General features: G+C 42.7%; 3 protein-coding genes and 2 non-coding genes across 5 annotated transcripts; 3 read left to right on the top strand and 2 right to left on the bottom strand.

The window, feature by feature from the left end:
- Positions 1-2,873: 2,873 nt before the first annotated feature.
- Positions 2,874-6,470, bottom strand: LOC139373092 (tumor necrosis factor ligand superfamily member 11-like). The gene is made up of 2 exons (XM_071113187.1): positions 6,258-6,470; positions 2,874-3,503 (listed from the first exon to the last, which is right to left on the bottom strand). Exons 1-2 carry the CDS (start codon positions 6,405-6,407, stop codon positions 2,874-2,876), a joined length of 780 nt encoding a protein of 259 aa, XP_070969288.1. The 5' UTR covers positions 6,408-6,470.
- A 278-nt stretch (positions 6,471-6,748) lies between these two features.
- LOC139373091 (mitochondrial translational release factor 1) lies at positions 6,749-8,727 on the top strand. Its single transcript, XM_071113185.1, is given in 9 exon segments — positions 6,749-6,759; positions 6,965-7,063; positions 7,155-7,236; positions 7,358-7,471; positions 7,578-7,750; positions 7,811-7,928; positions 8,083-8,222; positions 8,320-8,418; positions 8,527-8,727. Coding segments are annotated over 8 exon segments (903 nt in total). The 5' UTR covers positions 6,749-6,759; positions 6,965-6,997; the 3' UTR covers positions 8,638-8,727.
- Positions 8,728-9,708: 981 nt separating this feature from the next.
- LOC139373087 (WW domain-binding protein 4-like) lies at positions 9,709-16,562 on the bottom strand. The gene is made up of 10 exons (XM_071113181.1): positions 16,436-16,562; positions 14,430-14,502; positions 14,097-14,159; positions 13,593-13,719; positions 13,070-13,255; positions 11,699-11,769; positions 11,469-11,547; positions 11,196-11,377; positions 10,853-11,046; positions 9,709-10,649 (listed from the first exon to the last, which is right to left on the bottom strand). Coding segments are annotated over exons 1-10 (1,191 nt in total). The 5' UTR covers positions 16,438-16,562; the 3' UTR covers positions 9,709-10,435.
- A 228-nt stretch (positions 16,563-16,790) lies between these two features.
- On the top strand, positions 16,791-16,862 carry trnae-uuc (transfer RNA glutamic acid (anticodon UUC)). Its single transcript has one exon. It is a non-coding gene; the product is annotated as a tRNA-Glu (tRNA).
- Positions 16,863-18,765: 1,903 nt separating this feature from the next.
- Positions 18,766-18,837, top strand: trnae-uuc (transfer RNA glutamic acid (anticodon UUC)). The gene has a single exon. It is a non-coding gene; the product is annotated as a tRNA-Glu (tRNA).
- Positions 18,838-19,421: the final 584 nt, after the last annotated feature.

The following is a 19,421-nucleotide window of genomic DNA, read 5'->3' as shown; positions in this document are numbered from 1 at the left end:
GATGTTATTAAAATCCATTGGTCAGTGAAGTAAACTAAAGGAAATGTAGCCCTAGTTTTTGTATACATTTATTTTACAATGGATTGCCAAATGTCCGGATTTGATTCTATACATCATTTTTATGTGATAAATGACAGGGACTTGTCACTATAGTTTCTGGTGGTATGAGACAGTTTACATGTCAGTTATGTGTATTTACATGTTTCCCAGTGTGAGGCCATAGCCTACTGGTTAGGTCCACAAGTGGTCTTTCAGGGTTAGCGAATAAAGTAAGGACCATTCTCTCCATCTCTATACCTTTATAAATCTCATTTATGATATAAAAAGAAGGCAGTTATGGAGAAAATGTGTCTGTAGGCTATTTGATTGCACACAGCAGACCTCCAGGATATGTACTCAAGTCACTCATTTTGTTTTCTTACTAAAACCAGAATATAGGAAGGATATAAGGAAGCCAGTACTGATACATCCCCATTACGCTTCCATGCACACTTCCTGTAACTGTGTGCGCGTGCGTGTGTGATGGGATCAAGTCCTTTCAGTTTTTGTGCAGCCTACTGGAAATGTATTGCGACCAACCAGATGAACAAAACAAGGTTTCTTTCCCAGGCCCATGCAGCCCATAAAGCCATGACCCAGTAGGATTTGGCTGTGAAGGCGGGTGAGGGACTAACCGTTAGCTAAACAATAGCCGATAGACTTGATTTACTAGCACAGGACCTGACTGTTATTTGTGCTGGTGGATGTAAATATTTTATTTGTTGTTTGGGTTTGTTTGCGCACTAAAAATAGCAAATTGTTTGAACGTGATGACAGTTGGAGTTCCCCATTTGTGATTGAATGCTTAGGTATAGGGAAAACACTGGGCTATTATTGTTAACATGTTTGCCTCCAGATGCTGAAGTTCTGAGTAATTAGCTGCTGTGGTTTCTGAGTCTTGTGGTTTTATTGAGACAAGTTTACGGTGTACATAATAGGTACAGGTGTGTGCCGGTGCCCCATAACCAGTTATGAAAACAAAATGGATGTGCTGCAGTGAACGTCATGATCTTATAGGCTATTGCGTCATTACATCCTATGCACTTTTTATGCGTTTGAATTTCTCATGTGTGTCTGATTAAATAGAGCCCTCCTCACTCAATCTCAGTCTGTTTCTCATAAACACAACAGGATAAACTGTATGTACGACTCAAAGCGGTGCTCCCTTTCCCTGCCTCCTTCCCTCCCTCCAACTGTCCCTCCCTTCCTCCAATCCCACCCTCCTTCCAATCCCTCCCTCCATCTGTGACTCAATAAAACCACAACTATTTCCTGTCTGGTTCCTGTCTGGTTCCCTGACATTGTCTCTCATTCCCTGTGTCTCATCAGCACAAAAACATGTGTGCCAAAGAGACGGTCTTGACTAGGTCACAGGTATTCCTGTTTTTATCCTAGTCTGCATTGTGTCAACACAACAAAACATTAACTAAAAGTATCTGTTGCTATTTGTTGCTATTATTTTGTCCACTCCATCCTTCCTCAAAATAGGAAGAGAGACAGTGAAGGGGTTATGGATGGCGATACAGTAGAACATAGCTATGTTTATTTTTAATTTCATACACTGTTGATCTTTTAAATACCATCAATAGCTCTAAAACAGGGGTTGTTGGCTGTGGGTGGTCAACTACATTAATACCCTGTTATTCATCTCATCTGCTGTTATTTGGGCTACCTGTGTTTTGAGGTGAACACTGAGGTTCCATGTGTTTGATGCCATTCCATTCACTCCATTCCAGACATTATTATGAGCTGTCCTCCCCTCAGCAGCCTCTACTGATTTGAAGTATAGTAATTTGAGTGCTTGCATCAGAAGTTTTACAAATGAAACCTTTATTGATAGCCGAGCTGATTCGTGTGCTATTGTTGCCCATTTCCTGAAAGGTTATAGAGTGGTGCCAGCTATATGCCAGACTGAAAACAAATAAGAAACAGTCTTTGCTTCAGTGGACGACTTTAATACTCTCTTAACAGTGCAACTGTAGAGCTGAGATAGGTGGTGTTAATGCACGCTTGGACATGGAAATGACATGGGAGTGAAGAAAGCTTTCAAGGGAAACATGGTGTGTGTGTTGAATTGTTCTAATCCAAGTGGACAGATCGACTCCTCACTTTTCAAATTGATTTTCACGTGAAGAAGGCAAACTGAGCATAGTAATGACATTACACGTCAACAAAAGAGTATCTCATTTCATTTTATCTCAAAGACATGAGGCGAGGTGGTGGAGGGGCAGGACTATAGGGGTCAGTGAAATCAGGGAATGAGTAAGGAGAGTAGGGGGCCTCTAAATCTGCATGACACAGCACTCCCAGCATTCATCACTAACTGGAGTTATTCCCTTCTAACCACAGAAAGCACGTAAAATCGAGGTGCCCTGCGCTCGTACGCCTGAGAGACAGTGTCAAGTTTTCAGAGATGTGCTGAGGTAAACAGTCTCAGGGTGAAACGTAATGGTCTAATGGTATCCCTGTTTTCCTATAAAATGGCAATATTGGTGATAATAACAGAGCATTTATAATCTCTCTCCTGTATTTTTACAATTGTATATGGCTTTATTGGAATGTTCTATAAACAAACAAAAAACTGAACACAGAATTGAATACGAGAGACATCAGAAAATACATAAATATTGAAAACTTCATAAAACTAAATTAAAAGTGAGCCAAATTCAGTTTGTTTTCACAGTATAAAAATGCAAAAATCTATTCCATATGCTGACAGTCCAGCTATCTAACAGATAAGAATTCCACCTCATCTACAGCCCTGAGCTGGGAATGGGATTAAAGACATATCAGTTACTAATCAATTAAGTGCCCTGCGTCTCCTTCCTCATTCTTCATCTGCTGATTCTGAAGGCCCCGAAGTAGCTTCCCTCAGCTTCTGGGTCCAGCAGCCAGGAGTTGGACACGCTGACGTAGATACTGTCCCCGGGCCCCAGGGGGAAAGCCCCTCCCTGCTGCTGACAACACATGTGGTAGTGGCCCCTCTGCCAGTGCTTGGTGCTGCCGCTTTTCATCAGCACAGCTGGCCTGAGGGGAGCACTGTGACTGTGACGCTCGTGGAACACGTATTGTATAAGAAGGGCACCAGCCCCGACCCCATCTTCTTTGTGAATGCTAGGCTCTGCTGAAGCCCCTTTTCTCCCTGGAGCATGAGACCCAGACTCCAACAGTGACTCCTCTACCTGGTCGTAGTACCTGAAGCAGGTTTTGGCGTAGATGTAGTACAGGCCTCCCTCGCGGACCAGGATCCTTCCGTCATGGTACCCGATCTTGGACAGGTGTCCATGGGCGTGGTCCCAGTGGATCATTGTGTTCTGGATGTCTCTCTTGATGTGCCCACTGGGAGGCTGAATGGGCAGGTGGGCTGATGGTGTGACCTCCCTGGGTTTTTTTGGGCACCTCTGTGACTCCCCTCTCTGGAGGACGTCCGAAGTCTCAACTAGGGCTGGTCCGGTCTGGGTGACCTGAAGTTGCCAACAGAGACAGCAGCAAGAGAGGTTAGAGATCACAGTAGCCCAAATCCCTCATTCGGCATTGATACACTGCTGTTAGAGACACATTTATAGAGTTATTGACCACTTGTCACTTAAACTTTTTTACTGCAGTAGGCTAAATCAGGGTCACACAGTGTATTTCTTGTTAGTCTTAAACAAATCTACTTTGAAACACGTATTCACATTCACACACATGGTTGTGGGATTAAAAAGAAGACACCTGCACCATGTCAGATATAGAGTTGAAATGTATTACATTTTGAGCTTGCATTTCAATATTACCCTATATATACAGTGCCTTGCGAAAGTATTCGGCCCCCTTGAACTTTGCGACCTTTTGCCACATTTCAGGCTTCAAACATAAAGATATAAAACTGTATTTTTTTGTGAAGAATCAACAAGTGGGACACAATCATGAAGTGGAACGACATTTATTGGATATTTCAAACTTTTTTAACAAATCAAAAGCTGAAAAATTGGGCGTGCAAAATTATTCAGCCCCCTTATGTTAATACTTTGTAGCGCCACCTTTTGCTGCGATTACAGCTGTAAGTCGCTTGGGGTATGTCTCTATCAGTTTTGCACATCGAGAGACTGAAATTTTTTCCCATTCCTCCTTGCAAAACAGCTCGAGCTCAGTGAGGTTGGATGGAGAGCATTTGTGAACAGCAGTTTTCAGTTCTTTCCACAGATTCTCGATTGGATTCAGGTCTGGACTTTGACTTGGCCATTCTAACATCTGGATATGCTTATTTTTGAACCATTCCATTGTAGATTTTGCTTTATGTTTTGGATCATTGTCTTGTTGGAAGACAAATCTCCGTCCCAGTCTCAGGTCTTTTGCAGACTCCATCAGGTTTTCTTCCAGAATGGTCCTGTATTTGGCTCCATCCATCTTCCCATCAATTTTAACCATCTTCCCTGTCCCTGCTGAAGAAAAGCAGGCCCAAACCATGATGCTGCCACCACCATGTTTGACAGTGGGGATGGTGTGTTCAGGGTGATGAGCTGTGTTGCTTTTACGCCAAACATAACGTTTTGCATTGTTGCCAAAAAGTTCAATTTTGGTTTCATCTGACCAGAGCACCTTCTTCCACATGTTTGGTGTGTCTCCCAGGTGGCTTGTGGCAAACTTTAAACAACACTTTTTATGGATATCTTTAAGAAATGGCTTTCTTCTTGCCACTCTTCCATAAAGGCCAGATTTGTGCAATATACGACTGATTGTTGTCCTATGGATAGAGTCTCCCACCTCAGCTGTAGATCTCTGCAGTTCATCCAGAGTGATCATGGGCCTCTTGGCTGCATCTCTGATCAGTCTTCTCCTTGTATGAGCTGAAAGTTTAGAGGGACGGCCAGGTCTTGGTAGATTTGCAGTGGTCTGATACTCCTTCCATTTCAATATTATCGCTTGCACAGTGCTCCTTGGGATGTTTAAAGCTTGGGAAATCTTTTTGTATCCAAATCCGGCTTTAAACTTCTTCACAACAGTATCTCGGACCTGCCTGGTGTGTTCCTTGTTCTTCATGATGCTCTCTGCGCTTTTGACGGACCTCTGAGACTATCACAGTGCAGGTGCATTTATACGGAGACTTGATTACACACAGGTGGATTGTATTTATCATCATTAGTCATTTAGGTCAACATTGGATCATTCAGAGATCCTCACTGAACTTCTGGAGAGAGTTTGCTGCACTGAAAGTAAAGGGGCTGAATAATTTTGCACGCCCAATTTTTCAGTTTTTGATTTGTTAAAAAAGTTTGAAATATCAAATAAATGTCGTTCCACTTCATGATTGTGTCCCACTTGTTGTTGATTCTTCACAAAAAAATACAGTTTTATATCTTTATGTTTGAAGCCTGAAATGTGGCAAAAGGTCGCAAAGTTCAAGGGGGCCGAATACTTTCGCAAGGCACTGTACATCACAGAAGACTGAAATATAACAAAACTGTTTGACATAGAAACATCAGATTTTCTGCAGGTTTTTGAAACAATGTTTATTATTTATGAAAAATATGAATAACATTCCACCCATGAGGCCATTAGGTCACTTTATATGTACAGTATATACTGTATTCTAGTCAAGGCTCATCCTATATAACTAGTGCTGTACACACCTTCTCTATTAATATACTGTTCCTATACACCAATATGCATATTTATATTCCGGACTCTGACATTACTCATTCTGATATTTCTTCATTTCTTACTTTTTTGGATTATGTGTATATTGTTTTGTATTGTTAGGTATGACTGCACTGTTGGAGCTAGAAACACAAGCATTTCGCTGCACCTGCGATAACATCTGCAAATCTGTGTAAACCAATACACTTTTATTTGATTTGTTGCTCTCTTGTAAAACACAAGGCTACTTTGTAAGCCATAAGAGGCAATAGCCAGTAAAACCGTCCATACAATATGAAACACTTTGCCTCTGTTTGAAGTGTAATGTGTTATAGATGTTGTGGTGAGAGAGCAACCACTTGGAATGGATCAGATTTAGTGCAATGTGTATTTGAGGCAATCATTGTATATAATTTTTTTTTGTCCAATGTTTTCCTGCAGCACCTGTAAACTGTTATGACAATAACTTTTTTCTTACAAAATACAATTTTGTGCTATAGAATTACATAGATTTTATGATCATTTTTAGAGGAGACTCTTGGTATTATCCAATCTAAGAGACCTATGCATTAGGACTTGTATTATTATGATTACCTTACCTGTTGAAGATGACCTGTCAAGTGAAGTACAACAGCAACACTTGATACCACTTGAAGTAATCCCATGAAAACGACGGTACCAATAAGAGTTAGGTTTGAAGTTGCTTCTGTTCTCCTGAGCTGCTGAAATCTTGGCAGACTGCTTTCCATTTCATAAAGATCCGTTTAATACTGAACGTTAAATATCCACTGTGTTTCATAAAAACAGACCCAATGTTACGCTATGCTTTCCCCGAGATATGTTTGTATTTCAGCGTATTCTCATTACCAATAGACGTTTTAGAAGGTGGTTTTCTCAGTTTAGTACCCCCTCTTTGAGGACCAATCAGATTACAGATGAATTTAAATAGCTTTTTAACACCACCAGGGGTGCTGTTGTAAAACACGACCCCGCCAGGAAAGAGTTGAACAAGAGACAGATGCGACTTTCACCAGTGGCCACTGCGTTTCAGAGCGCTGAACATACCGTGAAAGACCTAGAAGAGGTTGAAACTGCTTCAGAGTAAGTAAGCTGTGTTCTGTTTTGTGTATTTTGTTAATTGCTAACTAACTAGTGGTCTTTCTGTATCTTCCTTTCATAAGTGTCTGTAACGCCTACGTGCCCCAATGACCAGAAGAGGTCGCCAATGCTTCAATAACAATGTGCTAACTGTGAAACGTGTCATGTATCTGAAAATGTTGTAGTCATCCATATTCTCCTTTTACAGAGACAGTCGGTTCCAAAGAGGAAGACCGACAAAATGGTCCAGCTACTGAAAGAGGAACAAGCACAGATCACCCAAAGAATCGAGTCATTGAGAAAAGATGTACGAACAGACATTAGACACAGGACATTTTACATTTCTGCCTTGGTCAGTCTGGAATTTGATGAGAAAACCTGAATTCATATTCCCCCAGTTGATCCAGACACTAGTACCCAGTGACCCACACAACACCAGTAATGTCCTTCTGGAGGTGGTAACAGGGCGGACAACAGGAGGTAAGTCGGTGAACTGTAATTACTCAATGAACAGCATAGGCCATGGACAACGGCTCTCCATTACACTCCTGGTCCTGATGATAATGTATGTCCCCTCTCTGGTGCACATGTTTGGATCCAGGTGACATCTGTCAACAGTTCACCAGAGAGATGTTTGACATGTACCAAGGCCTTGCCAGCCACAAGAACTGGGACTTTGAGATCTTCAACTACACACCTGCTGAATATGGAAATGGTTATCTTCTGTCTGTCCTACTGTCTCTGTGTTTTATGGGTCACTGGATGAAAGTGTTTGTGTATGATTGATTGGTGTGTTTTATGGTCTGATTTGATTCACTCAGGTGGACTGCACCATGTGGCAGTAAGGATAGCGGGGGAGAGAGTGTACCGGCGTCTGAAGCATGAGGGAGGGACACACCGGGTCCAGAGGATCCATGAGTTGGGCCTGTCCTCCAGGATGCAACGCATTCACACAGGAACCATGACCGCCATCGTCCTGCCACAACCCAACGAGGTACACCTGTCTGTCGGTCTGTCTGTCTGAACGATAATACATTGGGATTCTGTTTTGTAGCTGGACATCAGCATTGACCCTAAGGACCTGCGGGTTGATACGTTCAGATCGAGAGAGGCGGGAGGTCAAAGTGTCAACACAACAGACAGTGCTGTCCGAATAGTACACCTGCCAACAGGTAAGAGCTTACAGTTCGGGGAGATGTATTGAAAATCCACTTTAAGAAGTTTTTTAATATCTTTATTGAAAACCAATGGCACTTCTCAATTCTTGATTTTGAATTGATCTCCTTATATTGACTGAATTGAAATGGAATTACTGACTGACCCTAGGTACGGTGGCAGAGTGTCAGACGTCCCGCTCTCAGCTGCAGAATCGTGACACTGTGGCCCTGTGCGTGCTGAAGGCCCGCTTCTACCAGAGCATGATGGGCAGAGAGACGGAGCAGAGACTTACGGCACGCAAACAGCAGGTGATCCCCGACACACAGTCCCATCCTAATGCTTTACTGTCCCCCTCCTCCCTCTCCCCAACTCACCTCAGAGCCATTCATGTTACTCCTTCTCCAGGTGGGCACTCGCTCCCAGTCGGAAAGGATTCGCACCTACAACTTCAGCTAGGACCGCGTGACAGATCACCGGACTGGCTATGTTACCAGAGATATCAAGGTGGGCTTCTAACTATGCAAACAAGCAGTCTATAATGGAAGTTGATTTGTTGTGTAATGTTTTTACATGTAATAGTTGGTTAATGTGTCTTCTGTATTCCCTTGGCAGGAGTTCATGAGGGGCGGGGAGCCCCTGGATGACCTGATCTTAGAGCTGTTGGAAAACGGAGACAAGGAGGCTCTGTTGGAGCTGGTGGTGACCTGCAGTCAGAGATACTGACTCAAGACAGTGTGACGCCTTAGTTCTGGGAGCTAGCTGACATGACCCACTGCAGCAGCACTGACAGGAGAACAGTCAGACCAGATATGGAAGCAGTTGCGCGAACACTGATCCTGGTTCAGTTTGTGAAAGAATGGCGTGTGGGTGGAGAAGAGAGCAGAGAGAGCCTGGCTACAGACAACCCAGCTCTTTTTTTTTTGTTGTGAATTTTACCCCTTTTTCTCCCCAATTTCGTGGTGTCCAATTGTTGTAGTAGCTACTATCTTGTCTCATTGCTCCAACTCCCATACGGGCTCGGGAGAGACGAAGGCTGAATGTCATGCGTCCTCCGATACACAACCCAACCAGCCGTACTGCTTCTTAACACAATCATCCAACCCGGAAGCCAGCCGCACCAATGTGTCGGAGGCTACACCGTGCACCTGGCAACCTTGGCTAGCGCGCACTGCGCCCGTCCCACCACAGGAGTCGCTGGTGCGCGATGAGACAAGGAGATCCCCCCCGACCAATCCCTCCCTAACCCGGACGACGCTAGGCCAATTGTGCGTCGCCCCACGGACCTCCCCGTCGCGGCCGGTTACGACAGAGCCTGGGCGCGAACCCAGGGACTCTGATGGCACAGCTGGCGCTGCAGTACAGCACCCTTAACCACTGCGCCACCCGGGAGGCCTCAACCCAGCTCTTTAACCAGTCTCAGACATAAACCCAATTACACCCTAGCATCTTAATAAAGTCCTAAAACTTGACTGAAAATAGTTGGCGACGAGCCCTGCTCCTATTGGGTGTGTCAGAGCTATGTTTCAGCCCAACACACACACTCTAATCTCAAGCACCCAGGCTGTCTGGCAGCTGGCCAGCCATGGCATCAGTATCTCTCCTACACAGCCATAGCAATGAGCATGTGTTGGCACCAGTGAAGGGTTGAATCACCTTCGAGGCTACTCGAGCCCCTGTGAAATGTTGGAGTTGCTCTGACAGAAGTCTGCTAAATAAATCCCTGGAAGACTATTGATTATTAAAGGCTGATGGACTAAAGGAAGACGCATAGAGAAAATGTCCACACCAGCAGAATATATTCAAGTACAATATTTAATCAAATCATACTGTAGAAAACTCTCTTTGCATTCTCCTTCTCACATACTCCAACCATGCTGGAGTACGGTCAAGGTCTGGGTCTCCCCAAAGCATCGTAGCACTAGGATGTTAATTCCATTGAAACTAAATAGACAAAAGATGGCCGTAGTGCTACGATGGTTTTGGGAGACCCAGGCATGAGCATGTACTGGTGGTGATGTGGAAAATAACCACCACCACAGTAAGGACATCACAGGGGTACATCACACACGCATAAGAAAATACCTCTGGGAATGATAGTCTGTCCGTCACGGCTGTACGCTATTCAACTCAAATAAAAACAAGCAAGAGGGCATCAGGCATTGAAAAAGGAAATTGTAAAGAGTAAGACAAACACTGTAAGTTAGGACAGCTAAAGCCACTGATCCAGCTTGTTTCAGACGTCTGCTTGTCCTATTCAACCCCAAAAGCTGCTGATATGATGTAACTTGGAAGGTTGGATGGGTAAAATTCAACCTGAACAATTCTGAAATGATGGCATCTTGGTGAGTAGCTAACTCGAGTTCTCTGTAGCCCACAGGAACCTGACCTGCATATCCAGGTATTGATATGACGTTGCTAGAATTGTCCCCTTACACAATAACAACAGTCTCCAACAACATCCCCCAGTTTGTCAAGACTTGTGTCTGTTTAAAAATAGTTCATATCTGAGTTAGCCGGAGTATTAGTCATCATCTCCCCGTTGCCTCAGGCTCCTGGAGGATTTCCCGTTCTCTGCTTTCCTCTTCCTGAACGTGGCCCCGGCTCCCGACGAGGGGTCGCCCAGAGAGGTGATGATACGCTCCCTAAACTTGGGTTTGGGCTCAGGCGGAAGCTCCGTGGGGGCGGGGGCGCTAGCTGCACCTTCCACCTGTGGTAGCTGCAGGTCCACTTTCTCACTGGAGGAGAGAACATGGGTGGTGGTGGGTGGGGTATAGAGCAGGTAGGTGAGTTATTAGTTTAGCATTTAATTAGGCACACAACAACAAGTTGGCTAAAGTAGAGACAGACCAGCACCAGGGTCCTGTTCATTAAGGCAAACTGTAACAAAATCTCATAGTTAAATCCAAATGAAGACATTGACAGTATAACAGTCTCTTACTAAGGCTCTTCTACTTCCTGTATCTGCTCCCAGGCTCCGTAAGGGTTGGTCTTCCTGGGCTTCTTAACAGCAGGCATCTCCTCTTTCTCCTCAGGCACAGCTGCCGGTGTGTCTTTGGCCCCTTCGTCTCCCTTCCCCCCGTCATCATCCTCACCATCTTTATTCTCTCCCTCCTTGTCTGAAGACGGTGTACTCTTTTTGTGAGGAGAGCAAATTATTATTGAACTGATCGTCAGTCACCATGACTCAAATCCTAAACTAATGCCTACTATTGTTTGTGCCCATTCACTACCAATGGGGTTGTATTGAGAACTGAGTCTCACCCTGAACTGAATCTTGGTACCTGTTTGGAATCCTCTCTCTCCCCGGCTCCTTTGGTACTGTTGGAGCTGTCCTCCCCAGAGAGGGGTTCTGGCTGCAGGGCAGATGAGTCATCTAACCCTGGGGGGCCCACTGTCTCTTCACTGGGCCCGGGCCCAGACTCACCACCGGCAGGGAGATCTGCAGGTCTTTCCCAGCTGGACTCTGTCAGAGTGGGGGAAACATCAAAACTATGTCAAACATAATTATGTCAAACATACATCATTCTTGTCATCACCTGTCTTCATAGACTGACCTCCAGTCTCTGTGTTGTAGTAGTATGTAAATCCATCAGGACTGACGGCCTCCATCCAGGCACTACCTACTAAGGAGATCTACAGAAAAAAAAGTGTGTTCACACCAGGACTTGAATGCATTACCTCGGTACATTACACTGACTCTAAACATATCAAATGGGTAACAACATATAAGAGAATTCCTGGTGAAATGAAAGGTATTAAGAAATTACATTAAAAAGTTGTCTACCTCGGTTTGACCCGGCTGTGGAGAGGGTGTGCTCTTTCCCTGCAACCCACATGGTTTGTCCCACAGAGATTCTGAAAAGATATAAAAACACAATGCTTCAGGAGAAAGGTGAATGGTCCTAGGTGTATGTTCAAAACTGATTTATTAAAGTCACAGTCTGACTTTTAACCCGTCATCTCTGATATCTGCCGAGGTGTTGTGGTCTTCAGCCTACCCCGGGTTCGTACGGAGAGTTGCAAACCAAATTCAAGGGCTTCGAGGACCACCAATTTGTGATAGTTCCTATTATGCAATTGTTTCTATTCGCCACCAGATGACGGTATATTCACCAAAACCCCATGACAAAAAACGTACTTACTACTCATTACTACCTTACAAGCTCTACTCAATAATATGTGTTTCACTACTTATTTACTACATACATTAGTGGTAAATCAGTACTGATGATGTCATTTGAGTAGTGATGAGCAGAGTTTTGGAACATGCCTACTTGTGAACACACATTTCTTATTAACTCCAGCTTTATGACAGTATTGTAATTTTATTGGGCATTTGGGAATCTACTACTTAATAGCTACGACAAAGCGTCTTGCTTCTGACTGGCAGCTTTAGAGTCGCCGGTCGGGAGAAGGGCGGGTGGGCTGTGTGAGGAAAACGGCACGTGAACGGCAACCAGAACAGCAGGAGCACGGCTGCCACTTGATAAAGTGGAGTATCGCAGACGCCCCTTGAATGGGACAACAACAAAAAAAGCTCTGGAGAGAAAAAGTCTCAATGTAGAACTGGCGCCAGCGCAGGATGCAGCGTTGTGCCTTTCCCCTCCAGGGCCGATTACACCATGCTCGACATGTCGAAGTCTGATGCATTTATTTTACCTTACACAGTGTGGGTTGGTTAGGTCCAGTGATGTCGCGGTAAAAAAAAAGGTGGGTAAACTATACCGAACAAAAATAGAAAATGGGTAGGTCCCATGTTTCATTAGCTGAAATAACAGACCCCATAAATGTTCTATTATGCACAAAAGGCACACTAGCTATCGATGTGACGTTTGGCAGTGCCTAATCAGTCGGTTCTGTACCTGCCTGGCTGAGTGGCAGTGTGGGTAGAATGAGAGAGCTCGCCTGGCAACCAGAGTGCGAAACACATGAAATAAAACTCTGTAGTGTACCTGGAAATGAATTCGTAAGAGCAATATATTTTTCTAATATTTTTCATATTAACATATTTGATAGTTTTCTGTTCTCCCATTTTAATTCAAGTAATTTCCAAGTACCAACTTGAGAACATTTCAGAGTTTTAAGGTATTCAAGTAATTGAATTTCAGAGTGCCAAATTCAATTACTTTAAGCACCTTGTGTGAACCTTGCCTACCTCCTGTCATAGAGTTGTAGTAGTATGTGAGTCCTTCGCCTGTCTTTCCCTCCACCCAGTTCTCTGATTCGTTTCTGGGCATCCTCTCCTTTCTAGGCTTTCGCTTCTTTTCTTGTTTTCGAGATTGAGATGGAGATGGAGATGGAACTGGGCTTAGAGTTTGGGCTTTGGTTTGAGATGGTGAATCTAAGCAAACACACAAAATCACATTGATATATTAGCCATTTGAGCAGACTCTCTTATCCACAACAACTTACACTGAGTGTGTTCTAACAACTTTTTAAAAGCTTCCTGTTTCATTAGTCGTATGTACCGTATACACGTTGTGTACATCATCCAACAAAATGCTTACTTGACAGGTTCATCCTCGACAATGCAACAACAATGAGATAATAAAATATAAGAATACAAAAACTATAAGAAACATGGTAATAAGTTAAACACTTATTAGACGGTACAAATAAAAACAGACTGGCAGGTTATTAAGTTAGTAAATCAATAAAACATTTAACTAAGAAGTTACCTGATGGTTTTATCCCCAACCTTTTCATATCCTCCTCATAAGCTTTCAGTGCAGCCGCCTCCATCGTTGCAAACTCTTTAGACTGACGATCCTCCTTCTTCGCCTTGTCAATGCTCTTCTTTTGCATCTGTACAGAAGAGGGGCCGGAGTATCAGTCAAGTCACCAATGAGATGACAGCATGGGGTGAGAGTGGCTTATCTGGACCTTATCTCTGCTGAAATACACCCCTAGGTCAGGCATTAGGCCTATGCATGCCAAGCTGTGTTTACAAAGCAGCAATAGTTTCCCTTGCAACAGTGACCCCTGTTGATACCTCTGTGTAATAACGTGTTATCAGCAGACTACATAGAGCCCAGAGAGAAAACAGTATAGTCTCAGGTGATTGACACATTTATGGATTCTGTATTTCTTATGCAGTATGGTAACTACAACCCTGGCACTAACAGGCACCCATCTTTCTATGTTTCACAAGTTGAAGGCAAAACACAATGATGACAAATCACCTCAGCAATTTTGGCAGCAACATTTTCTTTGTGATTCTTCCCTCGTTCATGAAACTCAACACTCTGCATGAGAAACAAACAAGCACAGGGGTGAATACATGATCAAATATTGTCCTCAGCCACAACCCCTTGCAGTCATAACAGACTACTCTCTCTTTGACACACATCACCAAGAACAAGTAAGCATTCATTCAACGTTAGAAACATGAGAAGGGCCTAGTCAAAGAGACTGAATAGCTAGCATGATAATCATGCCTGAATGGGTAGCTAGTCAGCTAATTACACCACTTTACATACCGGTACAAATTACATGACAATTTACTCAACACTCACAGGTTTATTGTCGGCTATCCAGCACTTGCAGTACTGGCAGAATTTCTTCGGCTGGGACTTCCAATATTCTGACCTGAGTAATACAAACAACATAAACAACTTCATAAACATGTGTTTGAAAGCTGATCAGAATAGCAATTTGGACAGTGAATAAAACCCAACCATGGTCGTACAAACTGAACTAGCTAGCTTATGTTAGCTTATGAATAGATGCAACAATACGAAATCAAATGTTGTTGGTCATGTTATACAACAGGTGTAGACTTTACAGTGAAATGCTAATTAATGAGACAATTCCCAACCGACATATGTCTACAATGTATGTTTTTTTTTAATGCACAGAAAATGTGCTATATATATATATATATATATATATATATATATATATATATATATATATATATATATATATATATATATATATGTGTGTGTGTGTTTTTGAAAGAAAAGCACTTTTTTATAACATCAAATTGATCAGAAATACAGTGTAGACATTGTTAATGTTGTAAATGACTGTTGTAGCTGGAAACGGCAGATTTTTTATGGAATATCTAAATAGGCGTAGAGGCCCATTATCAGCAACCATCACTCCTGTGTTCCAATGGCAAGTTGTGTTAGCCTTTTAAAATGATAAACTTGGATTAGCTATGATCATAGAAAACCCTTTTGCAATTATGTTAGCACAGCTGAAAACTGTTGTTCTGATTAAAGAAGCAATAAAACTTGCCTTCTTTAGACTAGTTGAGTATCTGGAGCATCAGCATTTGTGGGTTCGATTACAGGCTCAAATGGCCAGAAACAAAGAACTTTCTTCTGAAACTCATCAGTCTATTCTTGTTCTGAGAAATGAAGGCTATTCCATGCAAGAAATTGCCAAGAAACTGAAGATCTCGTACAACGCTGTGTACTACTCCCTTCACAGAACAGCGCAAACTGGCTCTAACCAGAATAGAAAGAGGAGTGGGAGGCCTCAGTGCACAACTGAGCAAGAGGACAAGTACATTAGTGTCTAGTTTGAGAAACAGACGTCTCACAAGTCCTCAACTGGCAGCTTGATTAAATAGTACCTGCAAAACACCAGTCTCAACACCAACAGTGAGGAGGCGACTCCGGGATGCTGGCCTTCTAGGCAGAGTTCCTCTGTCCAGTGTCTGTTCTTTTGCCCACCTTAATCTTTTATTTTTATTGGCCAGTCTGAGATATGGCTTTTTCTTTGCAACTCTGCCTAGAAGGCCAGCATCCTGGAGTCGCCTCTTCACTGTTGACGTTGAGACTGGCGTTTTGCGGGTACTATTTAATGAAACCTCTGTCCTCCAATGGCACTCCGTTGTCAGTTTAGCCTACGTTTCACTGATCTTAGTAGCATTTTACTCACTCTGTTTAATATAACACACATACATTAATTATTAATTTTGGAAACGCAGCCTAACGTGATCATTGACAGCTGTCTTGAAGGACACAAATAAAAAATGCTTTCTGCTACTAAGATCAGTGAAATGGAGGCTAAACTGACAACGGAGTGAAGAGCAGAAATCTCAACTAGCAAGCAAGTCGCAGCAATGAAGAATTGACTGTATTCACGCGAAAGGGGATTTTCGGCACAACACCTGTACGGAGTCAATGTGCTTGGTTTACTTGGTAGTTGAGGTAATTCAGTATGTATATATGGGTAGGGGTAAAATGACTATGCAATCAGGATATATAATAAACAGAGTAGCAGCAGCGTATGTGAAAGTGTGTGTGCTGGAGTGTCAGTGTAGTATCTGTGAGCGTGCATAGAGCCAGTGTAAAACAAATGAAGATTAATAAAGGGTGTCAATGTAAATTGTCCGGGTAGCCATTTAATGAACTTTTCAGCAGTCTTATGGCTTAGGGGTAGAAGCTGTTCAGATGCCTTTTGGTCACAGACTTGGCTCTCCGGTACCAATAACGTTAACGTTACATAGTTAGTTTTAGTAAATCTTAAACGAAATTGCAATGGGTGTGACGTGAAACAAAATACTCACATTGTGTCTTCTAATCCAATATAACGTTAATATAATGAAGGTTAAACAACCTAGCTAGCTACACACAAAAGCAGAAAACGTTCAACATTTCTCAACCATCAACAACACGGCGTCCGTTTCTTATGACGTATATACGGATGTCTTTGAGGGTCAAAACTAGTTGTGCTCGCTACTGTTATCGCTTTTATTGGCTTTATTTTGACAACACAGTCGTTTGAAAGTGTCGTTTTAATCTCAGTTTATTATAAGGAATATGAGAAGAAGAATGGATTGAATGATGTAATTACATCTAAATATGTCTTCCGTCCCGTGTAGACGGAACAAATAGTCTCTAGTCCTTCAAATGCTTAGGATCTCCCATATGGTCTAGCGGTTAGGATTCCTGGTTTTCACCCAGGCGGCCCGGGTTCGACTCCCGGTATGGGAACAACTGTTTTTTAAAAAAAAAACATTATTGAACATGTTCTCTATAAGCAGTGTTTCCTCACCCTGCTCCTTGAATACATTGGTGGAAAAAGTACCATATTGTCATACTTGAGTAAAAGTAAAGATACCTTAATAGAAAAAGTCTCAAGTAAAATTGAAAGTCACCCACTAAAATACTACTTGATTAAAAGTCTGAAAGTATTTGGTATGAAATGTACTTAAGTATCAAAAGTAAGTATAATTGCTAAAATATACTTAAGTATCAAATTTGCCTCACTTTCTTCTCAGTAATTATTTGTCCCGTTTTCAATAAGACCCTCTCAGAGGGAACGGATGTGGCCACTATGCAGTCTCCCTGTCATGACTTTAGTAAGCCGTGGGTATCTTCAAATCTTCAATGAAGTGACATGTAACCGACATGTAAGAAGTGGTTACCCTTGATGTCCAGCAGTCAGTGAGTGAGTGGTAAGGCAAACTGCAGTAGCTTTTTGGACTCTTTCCAGCACTAAAGCCTGTGTGCTCTCGTACAGTTGTGGAATAAGTGATTTTGAAAGGGTTTTCCTGCTTGGAATTGTGTACATTGGATTTAGACTATTGCTCTAATTTCTAAAACCTCTGTCCTCTACGACTGAAAATGGCTGGAAATCGGTGGCAATCATTTTAGCCAATGCCATATCAATTTGGCCTTGTTTTGCTACAGATTTGTCCAATTTGGCCTTGTTTGCTACCTTGGCATAAGCTGGTCCATAGAAGACTGCGTAGCTGTGGGTCGCGGAGTAGCCCTACTTGACTGAGTGGATACATCTCCACTTGTGGAGGTGCTGGATCCACCACTATCACTAGCAGGCCCGCTAGTTTCTCGAAGCTCCGCTACAGCTAGCTTCACGGTCGGGTGCACAGTGTCTCATATGCCGGTGTAGGTTGTGCGTAGAACCGGCTTTATATGAGATTTTCTTTTGGCAAATTCTACACTGTGTTCTAACATTGTCTACATTATTAAAATGCATCCAAATGCTACTGTGCTTCCGACTCATTTTCCAGCTGTTTTCACAGCTATCCTCCGCTGCTACGTGTGTGACTGTGAGTGAGTTGGCTCGACCCTCCCTCACGCATCTTTTGTTCATTGGTTGACACTGCGTGTCTGATTGACAGGAACAAGAGGTGAGACTGTTTGTCTGAGCAGACAGTCAGAACGAATGTGTGCGCTTGAGCATTTAGGCATATATATATATATATATATATATATTCGTTATTTGAATTAATTAATTATACTAATTTAAATATTTTGATTATTCATATCTTATTTTTTGTAAATAGATTCGGCTTCTCTGATATGCGAGCCGGCTCCCAACGTTCACCTACAAGACTCGTTCGCGAACGAAACATCACAACAAACAAAGCATTTGTGTTTAGTGAGTCTGCCAGGTCAGATGCAGTAGGGATGACCAAGGATTTTCTCTTTAAGTGCGTGAATTGGACAATCGTCTTGTCCTGCTAAGCATTCAACATGTAACGAGTACTTTTGGGTGTCAGGGAAAATGTATGGAGTAGAAAGTACATTATTTTATTTATGAATGTAATGAAGTAAGAGTTGTCAAAAATATAAATAGTAAAGTACAGATACCCCAAAAACTACTTAAGTAGTATTTTAAAGTATTTTTACTTATGTTCTTTACATCACTTCTCGAATACCCCCAACAGTACATATTTTTTATTGTAACCCTGGACAAGCACACCTGATTCAACTATTCACCAAACCCTCAATGAGCTGAATTAGGTGTTTGTCCAGGGCTACAATGAAAAGCGTACTGTTGGGGTCCTCAAGGGTTCGGAAATACCACTCTACAGTACTAATAGGCTTACCTGTGGATTTTACTGTTAAATTACTACTTCGTGTTCCAATCTCCCATATGGTCTAGCGGTTAGGATTCCTGGTTTTCACCCAGGCGGCCCGGGTTCGACTCCCGGTATGGGAACAGAATTTTTATTAAAACCTTGAACATGTGATGCACAGTAGGCCTAAAGATACAGGTATATGCCTGCCCGTGGCTTTGACTGTTAAAATATTGTGAACTGACAAAATAGAATACTCTATCCGATGTAGGCTACTCTAGTAATGCAGCAACTTGCGCTCACAGTCTCACACCAGAAATACATGTTCATCCACATTACTCAAACGTCAACTTTGTAAATGTAACATGCTGACCAGACCGGACACGTCGCGTGCACGAGCGGTGCAGAATAAATGTAGAAATCAATGTTATTAAAGTACTGCTCGCGGGCGCCAAGGAGCGTCTGCGTTGCCAAGGGCTAAAATAGAAGTCATTCCTATTTCTGACGCAGATCGCGCTGCAAGTCCCGCCTCCTCATTGGTTTATAGAAGCAGGTACCCACGTGCCATCTCCTCATTGGTTATACCCACGTGGGTGATTGAAAGACGAACTGTGTTGCCGTGCTGGTTTTCGTGATAATACTATGAAAGTTTAGATGCTAATCACCATATAAGTTCAAAGATGAAAAAGCCTGGAAGGAGGAGAGATGACTAGATTCGGTTGACCGT

The sequence above is a fragment of the Oncorhynchus clarkii genome, chromosome 18 (assembly GCF_045791955.1).
Source record: "Oncorhynchus clarkii lewisi isolate Uvic-CL-2024 chromosome 18, UVic_Ocla_1.0, whole genome shotgun sequence".
Classification (NCBI taxonomy): Eukaryota; Metazoa; Chordata; class Actinopteri; order Salmoniformes; family Salmonidae; genus Oncorhynchus; species Oncorhynchus clarkii.
Note: the sequence above shows the minus strand (reverse complement) of the source record. Positions and strands in the feature narration are given on the sequence as shown.